The following is a 21,991-nucleotide window of genomic DNA, read 5'->3' on the forward strand; positions in this document are numbered from 1 at the left end:
CAGGGCCCCTCAAGCATGCCAGGTGGGCAGAATAGATTCCCCCAGACACACAAGGATGGGGGTACTTGGGAGTGAGAGGGCCCCACACAGTGTTCAGCTTCTGGCCTGTCCTTTACATACATGCCAGCAAACCTCTCTCCGCCCCCACCCAACAGCTCTAACAACGAGGTCCAGAGGTTCAGGAAGAGCGCGGGGCTGGCACTCCCCTCCTCGCCCAAACCCACTCTCATACCCAGAATTCCTGTGGCCCTAATCCCATTTAAGGCCAAGACCCTGAAGGGAAGGGAGGCAGAATGGATACTCCTATTCCCATTCTGTAGCTGAGAAAAATCAGAGAGAGCTGGTGACACGGTAGAAGCACAGAGCAGAAGCAACCAGAAGCCAGGCTCTCCATTGAGGGTCCTCTCCACCAAACAACCAGATCATCCCTCACCCACCCAGGGACTGGGTTGAGAAATGCTAACCCAAGCAGAGCAGTAAAGGGGACAGCAGACAGGCAGGCAGAGGCAACAGGTGACGCAGAGCTACAACAGGGTTGTGCAGGCATAATTTTGGTATTATTTAGAGGGTGAGTGTATGCTTACACTCCCCATCCCCAACTTCTGAGATGCTCTAAGATTTACCCCGAATTTGCAATGGGGTGGGAAGTGCAAACGCAGGAAGTCACCATCCATGCAAGTTTTCTAAAAACAGCCCCCGAGCAGCCACAAAGGAGGTCACAGGAATTGCTGACTAGTCACCCCCATCCAGGGCTGATGACCTGACCTGGTTCACCATCAGCCCGGCTACCCCACTCCCGCCACCTTGCTTCCGGCCCTCCAGAGCTCAGGTCTGCACGCTGGCCTGGACAATGCAAACTGGGATGGCCAAGCAGACCCTCCGTGACCAGCCCGGAGATAAGTAGGAAAGGCCTGGGCTTTGAAGCAGACATGCCTGGGTGTCCACCATTCACCAGCAGGTCACCCGGGACAAGTCCTCTCCCCTCTCTGAGCTTCACTATCTGTATCTGGCAAGTGGGGGGGTACCAAGACTGCATTGGGTTGGAGTGCACATTACATGAAACAATGCACAGCTCGGTGCTGGGCATACATAGTGTGCCTCAGAAACAGGCACTAGGTAGGAAAGTGAACGTGTGAAAACAAGGGTGATGATGGGGGGGGATGCCTGCTGGACGGGGCCTCCAGAGCTGGGCTGGCTGTCAACGGCAGTGCCCTCCTTCCTGGCTACCACGGCCTGGAGGACCAGGGCCAGGGACACTACTTATGGCTACACCCTACTATTATCTCCCCCCAGAAAGAAGGCAGACTTCACTCATCCCTTATTCCTGGAAAGGAAACTGGCAGTATTAATGAGTAACTGAGTCTCCAAGACGGATGCCTTTCATAATCACACCTTCCAGTGCACAAAGTCGGATGCCGCTGTAGTTAATATGGGTTCTGGCTCTGCTGGGCACGGTGAGCAGTCCTGGTTGGTGTGGGCAGCCCGTGTTGATGGCTCGGTTGTTTGTATGCCCCAGGGCCTCTCCCCTGCCTCACCCCACCCCACCTGTCTGCCAGGCCAAAGCCCCCAGAGGTCCTAGCCCTGTGAGTCAGCTGCCCTGCAGACTTTGGAACCATCAGGACTTCAGAGGAAGGAGGCAGGTGGGTGGGGAAGGGTGGGAGCCCAGGAGGCATATCAGGGTTGAGAGCCACAGGTCTCCCTATGCATGTCCCTGCTTTCCTGCTCCCCAGCAGTGTGAAGGACGCTCAGTTCCACGAAGCTCTCCTGAGCCCTGGTGGCTGCTGGTTGTGCTCCTCTGGACAGCCCTGGGCTACCTTGCTGGGATCCTGAGGACACGGTTCCCCACCGCCAACACCCCCAAACTCCCTGCCGCGGTCATGCCTCCCAGTTACACCCCTGCCCTGGAGAGGAGGGCTGTGGCCAGCATCACCCACCTCTTGTCTTGCAGAGCACACCAGACCACAAGCAAACTCTCCCCCACCCAGGGGCCTTGAGAGCGGGCCCCTCTGCCTGCTCCTTCCTCCTTTCTCTCTCGCTTCACCCCTGGCTGGTGGCTCTGGGTAATAAGTAACCACCCATCCTTAAAGGATGGGGTTGTGGTGATAAGGAATTATTAAGCTTACCCATGTACTGTAATTTAAGATGACTAGATGGTTAAACTGTAAACCCCTTCACTAATTTAAAAAAAAAAAGAAGCCCACAGGGGTCGTAGGGACTGGTATTAAATTCTGCACGAGGGGCAGGCAGCTGAATTTCTCCACACTCCTATGGAGTAACCTCCCTGCCTGCTTATCACAACCCCCGGGCCTGCACCCAATCCTGGCCCCGCTGTGTCCATGCATGATCCCACCCCATCCCTCTCCACAAAGCCCCCTGCAGGATTCTCCTGCAGGCCAACCACCTGTCATAAAATCCTTCCTTATTGTCTGACTCGAACTTAAATCCCTCCGGCTGCTCTCCAAGCCCATTTCCTTTAGTTCAGTCTCCAGCTGGAGACGGACAACAGCTGGCCTCCATCCTCCCTGGAATAAATTGTACAAGAAACTACCGGCAAAGTAGCACAAGCATTTTGGGATGGATGGTACTCTTTGCCAGGGGCAGGGGTGCTTCTGCCCCAATGAGGCTGGGCTGAGCTGAGGGGTGGTGTGGGAGCTGGAAATACCTCCCATCCCCAGACCAGGGGCCCAGGATCAGGGACAGGCCTAGTGACAGGACATGGATACTCTGGATGGCACTGCATGAGAGTCATGACTGTAAGATGGCCCGCTGCAACACCCATGAGGCAGAAAGTATCAGGACCATGGCTCATTCTCTCTCTCTCTCTCTCTCTCTCTCTCTCTCTCTCTCTCTCTCTCTCTCACTCTCTCCTTTACAACGGCTGGGATTTTAAGCAACAGCGTTTTTCAAGTCTGCTTAAGCCCCTAACGCCCACCCAGGTGTTGGCGGCCCTCAATCTTCTTAGCAGAGAGCAGGAACAGTCAGTGTATGGGCCCGCACAGGGTCAGCTATTCCCCAGCCCCGGGAAGTCATGACCTCCATTTTTTCACTCTTAAAACGGGAAGAACACTGCCTCCCCCCGCACCCCCAACTCTCAGGACTGTGGGTCCAAAGGCTCGATGAATGTGAACATGAAGGGCATGAAGCAGGTGCACAGGCAAAGCTAGAGATGCTCCTGACTTACTAACTTGTGGTTTCTAAATGCCTCGTGTTGTTGGGGGGAGGCTTTCATTCAGCCTCCTATGCATTGTGTGTGGCCAGAGAAGGCTCAAGGACAGGAAGGTAAATGGCACGAGATTTCCAAGTCACTCAGGGGTCATGCAGGAGAGCGAAATCCGCTCCTCACATGGTTGCATCCTGTCCCCCTGCAGAACTCAGTTTTCCACGAAAACACTACATGGCAGCTGGGGAGGCCACTTATCAGGCTCAGCCGGAGCCTGCTCATTTACCGTTCAAGCCTGCTCAAAGTGGGTGGCTGTCCCGGGCCACTGAGGGCCAAACAAGTGACCCAAAGGTGGGCTTCCAGGACACAGCTTGTCCCCTCCCAGGTAGAGTGCTGAGACCAGAAGGAGAGATGGGAAGAGGTTCCCTTCACCCTTACTCCCACCTCAGGGCCCTGGGGTCCTCCCCTCTTCAGTGGGGCAAGAGTGCAGCTGTGCCTGCCTGTTACAAATGCCACATCTGGCCAGGCACCATCCCCAAGCCCTGTGCAGAACGCATCCAACCTAACTTAACCCAAAGAAAGAAGGGACCGGCATCCTGGACGAGCAGCTCAAAGCTGGGTCTACTGATTAAGTATTTACTGAGCACTGACCATATGCTCTGATGCTGTGAGCCAAACAAGGAAAGTACAAGACACGGGCTCTGCCTAGAAGGACTTGCAGTTCTATCCAGAGTCGGGCAGGCAGACAGGAAGTTACAGGGCTGTGGAAGACACCACAACAAAGCAGCGGGATAAGGGATAAACGTTGAGGTCAGGACAAGCCCCAGGGCTTCAGCTATGCCCCTGTCAAAGTCCCAGCAACTGGCCACAAAGCAAGCCCAAACCCAGATGGGGAAACGGAGGCTCACAAGAAACAAATGCCTAGAGAAGAGCCATCTCCCAGGCAGGTGCTTTCCCAAGCTCTGAAAACCACCTGTCCCTCCTCCCCAGCCCCACCCTTGGGTCCTCCACCTTTCTTAGCCCAGGACCCCATCATGTACCCCAGAAGGAACCTGGACAACCCCCGCAAGTTCCATTAGTCACCCTTCTTCCATTCTTTCCAGATTTGTGTTGGAAGAGGGGTTCATGGTTCTCATCCCAAGGGAAAGATGTGCCCATGTGGCCAAAGATCCACCCCACCAGTGAGCCTGGACCTTAAGTCCAGGCTTTCCGCCCAAGGGCTGGGGAAGAGCTGATGCTTCCCTGCAGACCAGCAGGCTGAGGACAAGGTGGAGCAGGCAATCAGAAGGATCTGATACCCTGAGTCCATGGAAATGACTCACTTTCTTCAGCCTGGTCCTGCCTCCAGTGAAGCCAAGGCTGACTGATGATGACACAGGAATGACCCTCCCACAAAATACACACTCATTGGAGTCTGATGTGGCTGAGAGGGCAAGGCGGTCCACAGCCCCCTGCAATCTCACACTCTCTGGGGTGTGCTCACCTCAGAAGGGCTTGCAAGTTTCCGGTGGGGGGGGATGGGGAGCGGTCAGGGAAGCCACCTCCGACTGGTTCTTGGCACATCACTGTCTCAGCTCCAAGCCTGCCAGGCCAGTTCTCCCCTCTCCCACCCCAGAGCCAGAATGGAATTTGACAAGACACTGCGAGAAGCCAGTGGGCCATTAGAAACCTCAACAGATTCCAAGAGAACTCTCTGTGCTGATGGAATGTTCTATATCTGAGCGGTCCCATGTGGCTACTAAGCCTTTGAAATGTGTGAGTGAGGAACTAAATTTTAATTTAAAACTAAACAGCCACGATAGTGATTATGATGTTAAAATAAAATTAATTGGCAACAGGTGGGTGGTGATTACCATATGGATGCAGAGTGAAACACAAGACATCCTAGCCAGATTCTCTCTGAGGCAGAGTCCGCCTTCCCCTGGACCCCAAGTTCAAGCAAGCCTCCAGCGGTAAACTGCAGCGCACTCCTTACTCTCAATGACATGCATGATCCTGGGCTGACCCAAATCTTGCTTCTGCTTTGCATTCATCCAAACAGCAGAGCAAGGTCTCCCAGTGCCCCTGTGGGACCTGGCAAAGCTGGATGCAACATAACACTTGTCTGTGGGCCTCCGGAAGACCCCACCCCTCGTAGAGGACACTGTGCCCAGCACTGGGTACAGCTGGTGTGGTGTCCCTGGCTCTGCCTAGGGGGGTCTCTCAGGGTACTCTACCCTCTTCTTGGTGATTGCTGCCTTGTGTGACCCGTCTCAAACACCTTGGTCTGCAGACCAAAGCTGCCCCGCCCCCCCAATCTCCCCGGGTTTTCCCAGACATTGCGACCCTTCCCCTCAAAGTGTTCCACAGCACTGCTGCCCAGGAAGTCACCACTTAGGCAGCGAAATTTAAAAACAATAGCAACACTGTTTGGAAATCACAGGACTGATACCAGGTTTTAGAGTACGTTCTGTTAAAACCATGGTTTTGCTTGCTGCACCTCATACATTAAACATGAAAAAAGCTAGCGCAGAAGTGGCTAATGATATAAACATATATCTCACCCTTTAAGAAAATTCAATTTCTTTGCTTTAAAGGCATTACAACAGCATTTCAGAAAACTGGGGAGGCAGAGAAAGAAAAAGCCATCAATAATCCTGCCTCCAACTCAGCACTAACGCTTTCTGTTTTTACATCAAGTTTCTATGACTCAACGCTAACAGAACCCCCACACTAACTTCAGAGTCACAGCTGCCCTCACCCCCAGTCTTGTTTTTGTCTAACTTGAAGTCTGGCTTCTAGCTCAGTTCCACTTTGAGAAACACCAACTGAAGCGCTGGGAGACCACCCCCACCCCCAGGGCCTGGGCAGCTCACGCAGGGGGTGTCCCCGTGGTAGTGTGTCTGAGGGTCTCCCATCCACTGGCCCCACAGCCCAGGATGGTCAAGAAGGAAGGACCAGCCTGCCTGTGCAGAGCAGCAGGGGAGAGGCGCGGAGGAGTGTGTCCACAGACACAAGATCAGCTTCAGGAAGGGGAGGTTTTTAAGACCTGTAACAGTGACCCCAACACAGAGCAGGCAGAGGGGCCAGGGGGTTTGACCACATGCAGCTCTCAGCCCTGGAACGTTCCAAAAAGAGAGGCTGTGCCAAAGCTGAGATCAGTAAACCTGGGTCCTCAGCAGGCTTGATGCAGATGAGAAACTTCTGGAGCAGGACCCAAAAGTGCCCTCCCCATGTCTCCAAAGTTGCCCTGCCCCAGCACCGTGGTGCCTGCCCTGGGTCTAGACCCAGTGCACACCCAACCCAGGGACATGTTGACACTTCGCCAGCCTAACGACCTATCCCAAGAGGGTAGTGCGCACGTGACGTTCGGAAAGGTATGGGCAGTCTCCGAGCACTTGCTGGGTGGACGGAGAATCTGGCTGGGCAAGACCCCCCGGGAGGGCTGGGGACAGTTTTCCAAATTGGAAGTGAATCCACCTAAAAGGCAAAGGAGGGCTGCGAGAGTCCTGCCTCTGAGATTTGGGGGCTGGTGGAAGAGAAACTGAAGAAAAGAGAAATACAGCCTCATGGTTCAGGGTGTTATTAATAATTACCTCTTACACAGTGCTAGGCTTGTGACCCACCCGGGCACAGGTTAAGGGACTTGTGGAGCAGTGGAGGAGTGCAGACCCCCAGGGCCGGGAGGAGGTGCCCAGAGAAGGTGGAGGCTCAAAGGAAGGCAACCCCCAGGCTCAGGGGACCCGGTACACAGCAACCTTCCTCTCCTGGGGCACCCAAGGCCCCCACAACATGCCACACGCCTACTCAGTAACCCTCCATCTGCATTGCATGGCCCCACGCCAACCTCTAACGCAGAGATAACATCTAATTCTTCCCAGAATCTCCACAGTCCTTAAACCACGTAAGTACTGGGCATACAGCAGGTGCTCAGTTAAGTGTCTAATTGGCCTTAGGGACCAAGTCCTTGGTTCAGAGAGGGGCAGCGACCTGCCCAGTCACACAGCCCACCAGCTAACTAAGCCCTAGGCCCCTGCTCACTGGGCCACTCACTCACAAATACATCTCTGGGGTGTGGCTAGAGTCTGGGGGATGGGAGAGATGGGGTGTTGAAAAGCTGATAACCAGGACACCCTGCCTTTTCCTGCTCCCCAGGGGGGTGCTGACAAGACACTCCTGCATCAGCTTGCTCCACTTAGCCCACTCAGCACTTAGTTACCCTCAGTGAGAGGCAGCCCTTCCACCCATGCTCCAGGGGGCCGGGATGCTGAGAAGGGAAGGGCATCCTTCCAAAGCTAACACTGTCAGGATGCATTCCACGACCCGGGAGGCCAGAGTTTTATTTGAACAGCAGAGATGGGGAAGGTTTGGTTGGGGCTGCTGTTCTTTCTCCTCTAGAGGGTCTGTGAACAGGTGCCACCCTCCCCCTGGGACGTGGGAGGGTCAAGGAACTGGCACTTAGACGCCAGGGGCCGGTCTTGGTGCCCTCAGCATGCTTCAGTCACAGCCTCTATCCTCAGCCATGCAGGTGGTAGCAGGGTGCCATTTCCACTGCAGGAGAATGGCAAGAATAAAGCTATTCTATTCTAAGGTGCAGCCCAGAGACCTGCTGGGGGACTTTCCCTGGGGAAGCCAAATGGGGGCACACGTCACAAATACAGGTTTAGCTGCTGAGGAGGTGGCAGTAATAGGGGACTCGATGGAAATCTCACAGCTGACAGACAGCTGCACCTCCCCCTCCAGCCCCTTGATTTTTTTCTCAAAGCCTCATCTCTGTGTCCCCTGACCCGCAAATTCTGTAGTGAAGGGTAGGGGCCTGTTGGGTCTTTAAGGATGATGGAGAAAGGGGGCTGAGGGCAGGAAAGGAGTGGAGAGCCCCGACTCTGAACTGTGGCACCCACTTACATAACCCAAGCTTTCCTGCTTTAAATGGTCTCATACTGCAAATGGCAAGTAAACCTATATATGGTCAATGTGGTCAGGAAACTGGTGTCAGAACCCATAAGGCTGCAAAATGCAGTGCTCAGCAAAGGCCAGCAAGCGTGCATGGAGTGCTTTTGGGTGCTAGGAACCAATGGGCCCGGAGCAGAAAATCCAGCCCAGGGAGTGGCTGGTGGCCTCAAAAGATCAGTAGGACTGGCGCTAATTTAGGACACCACGAGAGGCCACCCTGCAGAGCCCTGGCTCTAGACTCCGAAGGTTCAGGCCACTAACTAGCTGTGTGACCTTGGTTAGGTTATTTAATCTCTCTGCCTCAGATGCGTTATCTGCAAAATGTAGTTCCCCACAGCACCTATCTTAACACCGGAGTCGGTGCAACGTGACAATGGCCCTTGCCTGGTCATGGCACCCTTTCCCTCACCAAGTGCCAGCTACCGTTACTACTGTAGTGTGACTGTGGTTCTGCCCCCTCCACCGCCCTTCCCCACAGCAGTTCATGTTACTGGTGGACACAGATCTCTAGGTCCCCATATAAACTGAAAACCTGCTATGCGCGTACAGCATTTTAGACCGCCTCGCCACCCTCGTGAGACGGCCTGCCACCTAGAGAGGCCAACTGCGATCAAGGGTCAGGGTCCTGAAAGAGGTAAGACCACGTGGGTAGCAGAGTCCAAATCCCAGGGGCCACTGCAAGAAAGTTGGCTTAGTCTGAGGGAGAAGCCACTGAGGGTTTTCTGAGTTTGGGGGAGGGTCACAATCTGAGTCTCCGAGGACCCCTGACAGCTTTAAGAGTGGCCAGAAGAGCTGTTAGGAGGTGTGGCAGTCACCTTCCAACCTACCTCTTGGGGCCACTGCTTCCAAGAAGCCTTCCCTAATTGCCCCACTTAGCTCTAATCACTCCTTTATTGTACTTCCCTGCCCCTGGTGAGCACAGTAACCTTGGGAAAGTTACATAACCTTCCAAGGTCTGGGCCTTGGCTCAGGGGCTGGATAGGGAGGACAGTTAGGTAACCACCTAGCCCCCTCCAGCCTCACAATGTATGAGTTACCACCAAGACAGGTGCCTGGAGCCTGACCCTTCTCCATTGGCCACCCCTGCCAGCCTCCAAGGGGGGTGGAGAAACCACCCAGCCATAGTTCCTTGGGTGCAAACACTTGGGGCACAGAGTCCTGTGATGGGGAGGCTCCCTGGAGAAGCAGGAGATCACTTCTGCTCCTTTCTGAGCCCACAGTTACCACAATCTCAACTTTTGCCTCTTGTTCCAGAAAAACTCCACCCGTGGGTAGGGAAGCTGGCCCTCAAGATCACAGAAAGGGGTGTGCCAGGCAGGTTAGGAGATCAGGCAGGCCAGTTTAGCTTAAGTAACATTAAGTGCTCTGCTCCCTGAAACACTGTCGAGGTTCTGATTTAAAGGCCATCTAAAAAAGGACTGGAGGGAGAGTGACAAATGGCTCAGTGGGAAAAGGCTCTGGACCTACGCAAGCCGAGTTAGTTTAACCTGAGCTTAGCTCTACAGACAGTCTATCCCCTGCTCCCCGCCAGGCCTGGTTTTCCTATCTGGCAGATGGGTGGCATTTCACTGCCATAGGTCAGTCAGGCACGGAGCAGTCACAGGGAGGCACCTCGGAGGAATGGGTCTGCAGAGACCCATGGGAAGGCCAAGGGTGGAATCTGGGAAAGGTGCAAAGCCTATCACCCAGATGCTGTAGGCAACACTACACTGCCGGACACTCCTGCTCCATCCCCTGGGGCCAAGGTCCTTGGCCAGCTGTGGAGGGGGTACCCTGCAGGGTGGGCCACGGGTAGCAAAAGCCCAACGCAGGCTCCAGTCAGGCCAGAGTTACCAGCTCCAGGCATGCCCTTCTCCCCTGCAAACAGCTGGGCCTTCCTCCTGCTCCCTCAGAAGGCTCTGAAGATCAAACAGTTTCCACAAGGAAGGGGCAGGGAGTGTTGCTTCCCTCCTCCCCCACCGTACATGGTCTGAAGACATTCCCCAAAAGGCAGGGACGGGGCTGGTTCCCTCCGCAGCAGGTCTCTAACAGGTTTGGGCACATACTATGTGCTTAGGAAGTAACTGCTGAATGAAGGACTGGATATTTGCTGTCTCAGAGGCAGAATCCCCGGCTCCCCACCTAGCAGTCAGCCTGGCCAGGGAGGGACAGACCTGTTAAATGCTCGTGCTGATTAACTTTACTAATCCCACTGATTGGCTTTGCTGATCAAGAGGAGTTTAGAGACAGTGTATAAAACAAGGGACAAGGGAGGGGAAGCTGGGAAGGGGTTTCCTGGAGAGAATGACCCAGACAGGGGAGAAGTGTATTCATAGGAAGACCCAGCAACAACCTGAATGTAAAGGTGACCTTGGAGCTGGCAGCTGCAGGCAGTGAACATCACACGCTGTTTTCTGTGTTCTCCCATTATCCTTGCCCCACCCGGATAGGTCACATCACTCTCCCTTTCACATGGAGCAGTGCACTCAGGGTCCCTCAGCTTGCAAAGCCTGCTGTGACTTAAAAGGCTGTCTTTAACCACTAGGCAATGTGGCCCCACCTCATGAGGTTTGAAGGGGAAAGTGGGAGCATATTTTGATAAAGGCACTCTCCCCTCCTCTTCTCCCCCGTGTGGAACCTATGAGACCAGCGGCCGGAATCTGGGCCTGGCTCAAGTCACCTAGAAAGGTGCCTTCTGGGGCACCTGGGTGGCTTAGTCGGTCAGCACAGGTCTTGATCTCACCATTTGTGAGTTTGAGCCCCGCATCAGGATCTGTGCTGACAGCTCAGAGCCTGGAGCCTGCTTTGGATTCTGTGTCTCCCTCTCTTTCTGCCCCTCCCCCGCGTGCACTCTGTGTCTCTCTCAAAAATAAATAAACATCAAAAAAAAAAAAAAAAAAGAAAAGAAAAGTGCCTTCATCTGGAAGAGGCCTGGCCTCTCCCAACTGCTCATAGAACTGAAGGTCCACAGGGCTCTCCGCATCCCCCTCAGAGCTGGGCCCACCACTGGGCACCTGGGGCCCAGCAGACACTGTGGGCATCAGTAGTCGACTACATGCCACATGCTTACTGCACAGGTCCGCAGATTGGGGCCAAGGGTGGGGACACGTGTCCCTGCCTGCATAGGGCTCCTACTGCCTAGCTGGGCCTAATTTAACAGGTACTTCAAGCCTTCCTGAGTTGAATGAATGGATTTATTTGAAGGAAGTGAAGTCCTAGAGAAGTGAAATCCGGCCAGGGTCGCACAGCACACACCAGTACCACACGGAGAACTGGAACCCAGGTCAGAATCCTCTATTTCCTACACAGTGGTTCAGATCTGAGTCAGCCCCAGCCCCAAGCATGGGTCCACACAAAGGGAGGGGCTCAACCCGGTACCGGCTGGGCCATCAAGAACCCTGCAGGGCTTTTCTCCTGGGGCTGGGGAGCAAGCCTGCCCCTCCTAGGAGGGGCTCAGCTAAGCAGCTGCAGCCAGATTACACTAGGCCACAGGAGGTGACAACAGCCACAATATGCAATCCTGCTTAAATATTTCAGCAGGAAACCCAAATATTTAGATGGAAGAGAGGAAAAATAGAATGCACATTTCAAAGCCAATCACAGGGACCTGTCTGCCAAGGGCACAGTGAGAAGGCAAGTGGGTTGTGTCTGCCCCCAAGGGAACAACTCTGCCCCCAGATCCTGAGTGACCACCACCCAGAGAAGACACCATCTCCCCCTGAAATCCTCCAGAATGGGAAAGGTTTGACCAGGGCCTGGGACAAGTCAGGACTGAGCAGAGAAAGCCCTGCAGGGCCCGTGCTCTGGAAGGGAAGACGATGTCAACCTTCCATACTTTCAGGTGTGGACCATGAACTCTTTGGAGGGGAGGGCTGTGGGTGAACTTGAAAGAAATGGAGAATGCTGGACAATCGACTAGGACAATGTTAGGCGCCTTATCGAAGCTCAGTGGTCTCTTCTGTTGCTCCTACCAGGGTGCAGTGCTCATAAGGGCACCTCGTGGATCCTTTTCCATTCCTGGCTCTGAAGTCAGCAAGCTGGGGTGAGTCCAAGCCTCTGGTTAGCCATGTAGACCCAAGCAAATCTCCTGGCCTCCATTTGCCTGGACAATGGGCACAGCGGTAACACTGAACCCAATGGACTGGTTTAATGAGACAGTTAAAGTCCAAGCCCAATGCCTGGCACCCAGTAGGAATTCAGCAGGGTGCCACCCACACCACGCATCCTTCCAGCCTGCCTCAAACTCCTGCTTCTTGAAATTCAAGAGTAGAAATTAATCTCTCAATGGTTCACACTCAGAACCTCCAGGTGCCCTTACCAATGTCAGCCAGGTGATATGATAGATCCTTAACCTTTCTTTCTCTAGACTGGGGGCTCTCTGAGGGCAGGGTTATATTTTATTCAGAGCCAGATCCCCTGCATACTGAAGGGTTCTACAAGCCTCAGGAAACAGGAACTGAGGCCCTGTGACCCCTGTCCCATCTCTCCAGCCTCTGCCATCTGCAACCCATCACTCAGCACCAAGACCGCATTTCCCCTCATTTCGCCACTGTGGCCATTTCTCTGCCCAGCGAGGAAGATCCCCCAAGGCTACAGCCCCGTCTCCTTTCTGAGGCTTCAGCACACACAAAAATGCTGGCCAGGAGGGAGGCCCCTCTGTAAGCCCATGCTCTCTTTGCCTAGATCTCTGAAATTCAGGGATCAGACTCCTCACCAAAAGTCCAGAGGCCCCAGGCAGCTGTACAGAGCTGGAATACCCCACCCCAGCTTTTTTACATAAAGGGACAACTAAGGTGTAATCTGGAAAGATCACCAAATTGGGGGGAAGGGGTCTTTGGCTGGGACAGGAACCCATACTTGAAGTTCCCAAGGGGCTCATGGTAAGAGGAAAACATGCCCTCCCTAACTGAAAGCTGGAGTGTGAGGGAGGGTGGAGGGCTGGGCTGTGGGTTTGGGGTGTGGGCTCTGCGGGCTTTGGTGGAAAACCCCACACTGCATCACATCAGAAAGTTGAAGGGAGGAAGCATCCTTATCAGTACACCCATAGGGTGAAGGGATCAGCCCACAGAAATGCTGTTAATTTAAAGTCAAGATTCCACTTCTTTTGAGTTGCCACGCCTATGAAGGAAGAGGGAACTTTCTGAAGTGCTGTTCATTCCCTGACTTAAAAATTGCAAAAATTTGGTCAGTTCAAATTTCTTGGCTAAGCCCAGAGGGCTCTGTCATCTGACCGTCACCTCTGGGCCCTGTGGCTGTGGCCAAGGACCATCACACACTTTTACTCCTCCCTGAAGGCTGTGGGCAAGGAGGACCCACCATCCCCCCTTCTTTGTCTAGCTCTTTAAAAATGTGGTTAATATATACCCAGAAAAGGGATTGCTGAATCATACGGTTCCATCTTTAATTTCCTGAGGAACTTGTACGCTGTTTTCCATAGTGGTGGCACCATTTTTACTCAAAAAGACAAATGCTATATGATTCCACTTGGAAGGTATTTGAAGTAGTCAAATTCACAGGAACAGAACATAGATTGCTCATTACCAGAGAATGGGGGGCGGGGGGCGGTTGTTTAATGGCGATAGAATCCGCTTTGCAAGAAGAAAAAGTTCTTTAGAGCAGTTTCCCAGCCCTATGAATATGCTTAACAAGAATGCCTGGACTCTTCAAAACATCTAAGACGGTAAACTTTGTTATCTGTTTTCTACTACAATTATGAAGTCAGTTGACCTTTCCTCTGCTTTGGGAAGGTCTTCCTGCTACTGTGTGAACCACACTTGTGTGTGGGCAGTCCCCTCACATAGCAGAGTCATGTAGGAACAGTGCAGCAGCAGCGGCGGCTAACACTTCATGAGCTCCATGTGCCAAGCACTCGTCTAGGCAAGCGGTGAGGGTGGTATCTGCGGCATGCCGTCAGAGGGCAGCCCATAACCATCACACGTACTGCCTGCATGGCGACTCAACAGCAGCAAGGAGCCTGCAGTTAGGTGGTGGGGCAAGTGGCACTTGGAGGGGAAGCGTGTCCTCTATCCAGGTCAAATCCATCCTTGGGCAGGATGGCTAGGTCAGGCCTCCTCTGCCCTCTTCTAAGAGTCCTTAGCAAGCCTCAGTGAAACCTCCAAGGAGACTCCCTGAGACCCTCTCCATTCCCCCAAAGGGAACACGGGAAGAAGGCAAGCCTATTTCATGTGCTTTCTTATATACAGTACCCAGCGCACATGGCCTCTCCATAACACCCAGTTCTGGCCAAGTGGTTCTTGCACCCTAATTTGTACAAAGACTATCTTGCAGGTTCTGCTCCCCAAAGCCTTATACTTCCCTGCGCCCCCACCACACAGAGAGTTCAGAGGCTGAGCCCAATCTGACAGCAAACAGCCAAGTTCAAGATGAAAGCCCTTGGCCTGAGGTCAGAGCCAGCCAAGCACAACATCCAAAACTGGAGGACTGTTTCTTTTAAATGTAAGACTATAAATAGGGCAAAACCCCAGGAAAATATTTAGAAGCAACAGTCATCACCTCCTTTGCGCCCCCTGCTATAGGGCTCTCCCCACCCCCACTAGAACCTTTCAACACTTGTTAATTCCCACCCTCAGTAAGTCTCTAATACCATGCCATCTGCAATCATCCTAAGGGCTCTAGTAAAACTCTCAAAACGATTCAATAAAAAATCACTTTAACTGTTGGAACTCTACCTAGAGCCGTTAACTGAGGCTGATTTACTGATTTAACAATTATTATTTTGGCTACCCTCAACTTTGAGCAGAACACAAACAAACGCCCCATTAGGAGGGGACCTCTTTCTTCCATTTCCTCTCAAAACCCTGACTTCCCTACTTTCCACTTGTACAGTTCTAGAGAGTGAGGATCCAAGTTTGAACGACTGACGTGGAGGCCTCCGTGATCTTGGATAATCAAAAGATCTATTGTGTTCCCTTTTCTTACAAAGGCAGTTAAATGGACCAGTGTGCTTTACTATTTCCAACAAGGCTTGAAACAAAAGAGTTTTTCATGTTAACCCTCAATTCTCAAAAAAATTCAATGAACGTGCCCCATTCAAAGGGCATCATTTGGTCAGATTATTATATCATTTGGTCAGAGGTAACTTCAGCACATAATCCTGGCTATATTTTCAAATTTTAGGAGGATCAGTGTTAGAAACACGATGTCAGAACCTCAAAATTGGAATCAGCTTGACTACTGTAGACTGGAACATGTATAGAACAGGAAGGGTCCAGAAAATAAAAAGAGTGGGGTACAGCACACACAGAAAACCTCCAAATAGGATAACGCAGTTTGGAGCCAGCAAGGAGGCCAGCAGGATCCAAGAGGCTTCTGGGAACTGGTCAGGAAAAACCAGAGTTATGGATAGGGTGCTCCAGGGAAAGGCGGGGCACGGGGTGACCCCTACCGCATCCCTGGGAGACATGGGAGTCTAAAGGGCCACCGCAGGAACACCTCACTCTCTCCCTCCATCTCCCTCTTATGACCTCCTGTATCAAGGACCCCACCTGAAGTCATCACCTCCTGAGAGCCCTCCCTGACCCCTCAGGCTGGTCCTGGGGGCCCTCCTGAACCATCACATCCAGGTGGGTTTGTTCTTCCTTTTCCCAGCTCACAGTCTGAGCCTGGCAGTGTCTCAATCCATCTTTGTACTCCCAGGGCCTTGCCTAGTGCCTGGCACACAGTGGACACTTAATAAATGCTCGTTGACAAATTCTCAGGTACTCTGAAATCAACACGCTTCAGTGTGAAACCTGATTCTGCACTACATAATCCTGGGCAAGTTAAATCATCTGCTCATCTATAAAAGGAGATGGTCACCAAGATTAAATTAAAGTAAGAACGTGTAGAAAGTGCCTATTCAAAGCTCTGGTGCAGTGAGTTCTCAAATCCTTCCTGTTTATGATCATTGCACTCAGGAGGTGAAGGTTGAGACTGCCCCCCTTCACTGCATCCAACCCTTTGCTCTTTTGTGCTGCCAACGGAGGGGTGGACCGATGCTTACCACAGTTAGAGGAGGTGCCGGCTTGGCCAGGCCCAACACAGGAGGCCGGCGTGCCAATGCCTGTGCTAGGGGGAATAAAAAATAAAACCCCCCAGCTGGAAAGAGTCCAGTGAACCAATACACTAAGCTCACTTACAGACTAACCATTCAACAGCTTCATAGGCCCAAGGAGCAGGCTCTAGAGGACCCCAGGCTGTGCCCTCCTGCTGTGTCACCAAGGCCCCTTCAACTTCCATGACCTTCAGTTTCCTTATCTGAATTCACAAGGTTGCTGTAAAAAGTACCTGAACTAATGCAGGCAAAGCACTAGGTCAACGTGTGCTCAATAAACACGAACAAGAAGGGGAGATGTGCCCGCTCTAAGTTACATCTGTAGACATCCTACCTAATGCTTCTACTTGACCTGATCCTCACCAGACCCTGACTATGTCTAAACAGGCCTGTGCCCACTCTCATAAAATGCACATACCACCCATGGTGCCCAACACACAGGTGTTGCCCTGGTGGGAACCCCTGCAATTCAGGAAGAGGCTGGGGAGGCAAGAGTTTAAGTGGTTCTGAAGGCAGGACAGACAACCCCAGGGTCTAAGGCTGTGGTGAAAGGGGGGAAGGGTAAGCATTTGGAAGTTGGGTCTCCACCTCGGTTCAACCACAGCCTGAACAGGGAGGAAGCACCAGACTCAGGTGGGGGGAGGGGGGTGCCCATTTCCAAAGAGCTAATGAAAGGTGAGCGGGTGTGTTGTGTTAACTCCCTTCACACGCATTTGAAAGAACACACAGTTTCCAGTGTTAAAAAAAAACCCTGCCCGACTGTGCCCGCCATCTAACAACCCCTCCCAAGAGCCTGCCCCTACCCCAGGAATTCCTAGCTTCTCTAGGATTACAAAGGTGATTCAGAACCTGACAAAACACAGAACCTCAGGTGGAAATGCCCCAGGCCAGATGGGAAAGAGATTTGAGTTTTCCACAACCAGTCCCCTTTCTTCCTTAAACCAATTTCCTGAGGCTGAAGGCAATGCCTCAAGTCACATAACAGAAAGCAGAGCCAGGCAGATAGATTTCTGCAGACTAAAAAGTGAGCTAGCAAAATGCTTCCGCTGGTCAGTGTTCACTTCTTGGGTTTTTCCTATGATGGGAGGGGAACTTGGAGAAGCTTGCAGAGTTTTTTAGCTAGGGATGAGGAACAGGGCTGCCCAGAATCCTCTCCAAATCAGACTGGCCTGACGCCCAAATATCTAAAAGTTACCTGTCTGTTTTGGGGGGGTGGGGAGCAATCATTGGTGGGTTGAAGAGGACCTCCAAAGAAGAGGCTTTTTGTTGACTTGAACCCCTTAAGAAAGCTAACTTCCAAAGCCACCACCACCAGCTGCACCCGGCTGCCTTACCCTGACCACCCCCTCCCTTTCCCTTCTCCGTGGGTTTTGAAGTTTATTTTCCCACATTCAGCCTTGAATTCTTTCCTTCCTTCCCCTGCTGTGGCGAAGAGGGAAACACTTCGAGGGCAGTTTGATTCTTTATCATCCCTGCCTGCCCTCTTCCCCCTCCAAACAAAGCCCTGGAGCAAACTAAACAACAACTGCTCTCCAGGGGGAATTGTTTCCTCAAGGGAAATTATAAAGTGACCCCTCCCCAACTCGCACACCCGGGGCAGACCCTCATCCACAGAAGTTCTTGCTATTGCCCCCCAACTACCGGCTGAAGCTCATCCTCCCCACCGAACTCACCTCCCACGGTCACCCACTAAATGCAACTCTCCCCACTAAAATGCAACCAACACCCAATGTGCTGGCCTAAACTCCCCCTCTCACTGGCCCCTGAGAGGACAAGTCTTCACCTGCCCAGCTGCTGGGAGGTACCTATACACTGGGGCATGTGAACGTCCATCGATTTAAGGACAATAAGGGGGCAGCATAGGCAAGACATCCTCATGTTTTCCAAAGCTTTCAACCTCCCAACAGCCCAGGGCAGGGAAGACTGATGAAGACGGGTTCATTCTCATTTCACATATGGGGAAACTGAGACCAGAAAAATGAAAGACAACTAGATGGTCATAAAATGTTGGAAGGCTGCCATAGATTAAATGTTGTTCCTCATTAAACCTCCTTTCTGGCATCTTTCACCCCAAGAGAAAAATAACACCTTGGACAATCTACCCGGACTCCACTCGACAATCTAGAGCCTTTACCAGGCAGAGGACAAGACCTGGTCCTTCCACTGGAAGCCATTGGTGCAGGCCAGAGAGAGTGGATACTTAAGCTTAGAGCCTCTGAAAGAGAAACTGGCGCGGAGGGCCCTGGGCCCCAAACAGACCCAATGGTCCCAGCCACCATGGTCAACCCCAGTTTATTCTAGTGAGGTCAAAGACATCCATAGAGCATGAACCAGAAGAGGTTCCCAATGGCAACACGGAGAAGAAACTACCCCCCAATACCTCCCATTCTGCTTAACTTCTCTTTCCCCCTAAAAAGGATTCCCGGGGTTTGGTTCTTTTGTTCAACCTGCTACTTTGAGAAACTTTAACTCTAAGCCCTGGGGGAGGAGGGGAGGTGTCTCCGTGAGATAAGCCCTGCCGGAAGCCTGAGCGCTTCCCCAGCCTTGCGGCCATCAGCACCCCCATGCCGGGGGCTCCGGCGGTACGGAGCCCCCAACCCACTTCCCGAGCCCTGCGGGTGCGGAAGAGTCTTCGCATAGCTTGGGGCTGTGGGACCCTCTCGCCACTACTCGGGCTCACGTTCCCTAAGAAACGCAGGGCGGGCGCGCCACTGGCCCGGAGCCGGGAGGTGGAGATGCGTAGGGGTGGCACCCGGCTCCACTCCGAACTCCGGGAGCTTCTCAAAGTGAAGATAAACGCCTTTATCCGCCCTACAGCCCTCCTCCAACGAGGGAGGTACCCGCACACTCACAGGGAGCCGTCGCGGGGCCCGTTTCACCCGGAGGTCAACCCCAACTTCTCTCTGGACAACGGGGTTCCCAAAGAGTCTCCGCGCGTGGGTGACTCCCGTGTCTACGGGTGAACGACAGATCCCAGCAGCCATACCCATGCGAGACATCCTTTCCTGCCACCCCCAGGGCTACCCACAGGGACTGAGCGTTATCCAAAGCTATGAAGGGGTTCCCTTCGGCACTCCTAAAGCTCCGGCCGGCTTCCAGTGTCCATAGGGGCACAAACGGCGGCTCACCTGCAGGATCTTGTCCAGGCCCTCCTGACCCAGGCACGGGAACTCCTTGAGCAGATGCAGTTTCTGTGTATAGTAGTTTTTCTTGGCCTCCTTCCAGTGTGGCTCCTCGAGCACCTCGAAGATCGCCGCCCCGATGGCCAGGTAGAAGATGATGGCCGAGGTGAGCAGTGGGCCCCGGTCCACCATGGCTCCCAAGCGGCCGCCTCCTGGAGAAAGGCTCCCCTAGCCCCTGCGGCTCCGAGTCCACGCGCCCTACAGCTTCTGGAAACAGCTGTTTGAATTTGGAGCTCCGCATGCGCAATGCCCCGGTTTCCCCTCGCCCCCCCCACCACGCCCGGCGCCGCTCTCCGGACAAAGTTGCCCCGCCAAGTTGGCCCACCAAGTGCGGCCAAGTGTAGGACGATTTACTCTCGCGGTGGGGGGGTGTTGGTGGGAGGATACCAAAGCGGGGCAAGGGGGCGCCCTGGCTCGCGGGGGTAAAGCGAGCTGGGGGAACTCAAAGCCAGAGTCTAGAGAGACACGTGGGCAGCCCTCCTCCGGCCGCAGCAGTGTGCGCCGCGCCCGCCTCCGCGCGCCTCTTTAACCAGCGCCCAGCGCGCGCGCCCTCCAGCGCCTGATCCCTCGGGGGCGGGACCCGTGGAGGCCCCGCCCCTTGTCCGCACCGCCCCCCGAGCAGGCCCCGCCCCGCGCAGACCCGCGGCTGGCGGGCCGGAGAAGTCTCCGCGAGGTGTGCAAGGGACTTGGTTCTCCGTCCGCTTCCCGGGGCTGCCGCCAGGGGAAGCTGCGCGCCCGGCGGTGCCGGAGGGGTTGGGGTCTCTTGGGCTCCCGTGTGTTGTTAGTGCTGGTGGTGTTAGCTAGGATGAGTGTGTACCTAATGACTGGCGCCAAGGAAGTTATTACTACTACTGTTTTCACTGTAACTTAATTTTCGTCCACTGACTGTTCTGCCAAGAAAGCTTGATTCTCAGTTTCTTTCTCTTACACCCTCCTGTAAACCAGGGGAAAGTGTAAGATTAGAAGGGGACTGGAGAGGTGGTAGGGAATCAAGATACCAGGAGCTAATCCAGACACAAAGGCGAGACTCTTCCCTCTTACCCCATTTTCACCTGCCCTGGTGAGATGGACGCCCACATCTAGAAGGAGCAGTGTGGAGGCTGTGCTGTTGGAGACACCTCCCAGCCACACGCACCATACCTCTCCAGGAAATACTTAACCTCTCTGTACCCCCAAGCCTACTCTGCAACCCTCATCCACACCCACACACACGGGCTCATCCCCCTCCTTGGCAGATACTTTCTTCCTAAATTCCTTCTAATCTACTAGATAACCAATACATTAGAGAACAGTAAAATGACAGCTGGCCCGTGGGGAATCTGGATTTTTCAATGACGTATCCCCAGACTGTTACATTGAAGACACTCAGTAAACATTTGTGCAATGAAGGAGTGAATGAATTTGTCACACACACAACTGGGAGGTAGCCCACTCGCCTTGCTCCCATTTACTGAGGCAGTACTCCATCTGTCCCACGCATCACAAGTAGAGCCTGTAAGTATGCAAACCTTGCCAGGGAGGGAGCTGAAGCTGTGTTAGGTTAGTTTGTTCCAAATCTCTAACCAGCAACAGCCAGAAGCTGGAGTGGCACACTTCAGCATTTGGTACCAAGGGCTGGCCCTGACTCTCTTGGGGCCTCTGAGGGGGCCAGTGCAGCAATGGGCCAAATTGGTGCACTGTCCCCTGGCCAAGGCCTTTTCCCCCCCGTGGGGAATGTGGGGGGCTTTGCTCAGGTGTCAAGAGTTAGGGCAGTGTGGAGATTCCTCAAAAAATTAAAAACGGAATTACCTCCTGACCCAGTAATAGCACTACTAGGAATTTATCCAAAGGATACAGGAGTGCTGATTCATAGGGGCACACGTACCCCAAAATTTATAGCATCTCTATTAATAATTGCCAAATTATGGAAAGAGCCCAGATGTCCATCAATTGATGAATGGGTAAAGAAGATGTGGTTTATATCTACAGTGGAATACTACTCGGCAATAAAAAAGAATGAAATCTTGCCATTTGCCACAACATGGATGGAGCTGGAGGGTATTGGGCTAAGTGAAATACATCAGTCAGAGAAAGACAGATATCATATGACTTCATTCATATGTGGAAGTTGAGAAACTTAACAGAAGACCATGGGGGAAAGAGAAAGAAAAAAAATAGTTATAAACAAAGAGGGAGGAGAATGATAAGAGACTCTTAACATGAGAGGATAAAAAGGGTGGAAGCGGTTGGGGGCAAGGAAAATGGGTGCTGGGCATTGAGGAGGGCACTGGGTGGGTATGCATGTAAGTGATGAATCGAGGGAATCTACTCCTGACGTCAAGAGCACACTGTATACACCATATGTTAGCTAACTTGACAATAAATTATATTTAAAGAAAAAAAGACTTAGGGCAGTTTTTACTCAGAGGAGGCGGAGGTGTCTGTGGTGTCTCCAAATTGGGCAGGAGCTGAGGGTCTGGGGATACAGTGTTGAAGGACTGATCTGAGTTTCTGGATATTTCTATCTCTCCTTTATGACACCATGTGTGTGTCCCCAGGAGGCCAGAGCAGGAAGCCCCATGTTCCCTGAAGACTTAGGGAGCCAAGTCTTCCCAACAAGGTCTTTAGGTTGCCCCCTCTGGAGCGCACCCATTCCCCATCCAGGGGTGTACATTCTGCCCCGCCCCAGACAGACCCCCTCATCTG

The 21,991-nt window shown here is 53.1% G+C and overlaps 1 protein-coding gene across 1 annotated transcript in view; it reads right to left on the reverse strand.

The window, feature by feature from the left end:
• The window catches only part of KCNK5 (potassium two pore domain channel subfamily K member 5), a 36,360-nt gene extending 16,558 nt beyond the window's left edge, over positions 1-19,802 (reverse strand). The window contains exon 1 of the mRNA XM_029944347.1: positions 19,253-19,802. Within this exon, the coding sequence (XP_029800207.1) occupies positions 19,253-19,438 (186 nt within the window). The 5' untranslated portion in view covers positions 19,439-19,802. The remainder of the gene's footprint in view (positions 1-19,252) is intronic.
• Positions 19,803-21,991: the final 2,189 nt, after the last annotated feature.

Source organism: Suricata suricatta, chromosome 7, assembly GCF_006229205.1.
Source record: "Suricata suricatta isolate VVHF042 chromosome 7, meerkat_22Aug2017_6uvM2_HiC, whole genome shotgun sequence".
Classification (NCBI taxonomy): domain Eukaryota; kingdom Metazoa; phylum Chordata; class Mammalia; order Carnivora; family Herpestidae; genus Suricata; species Suricata suricatta.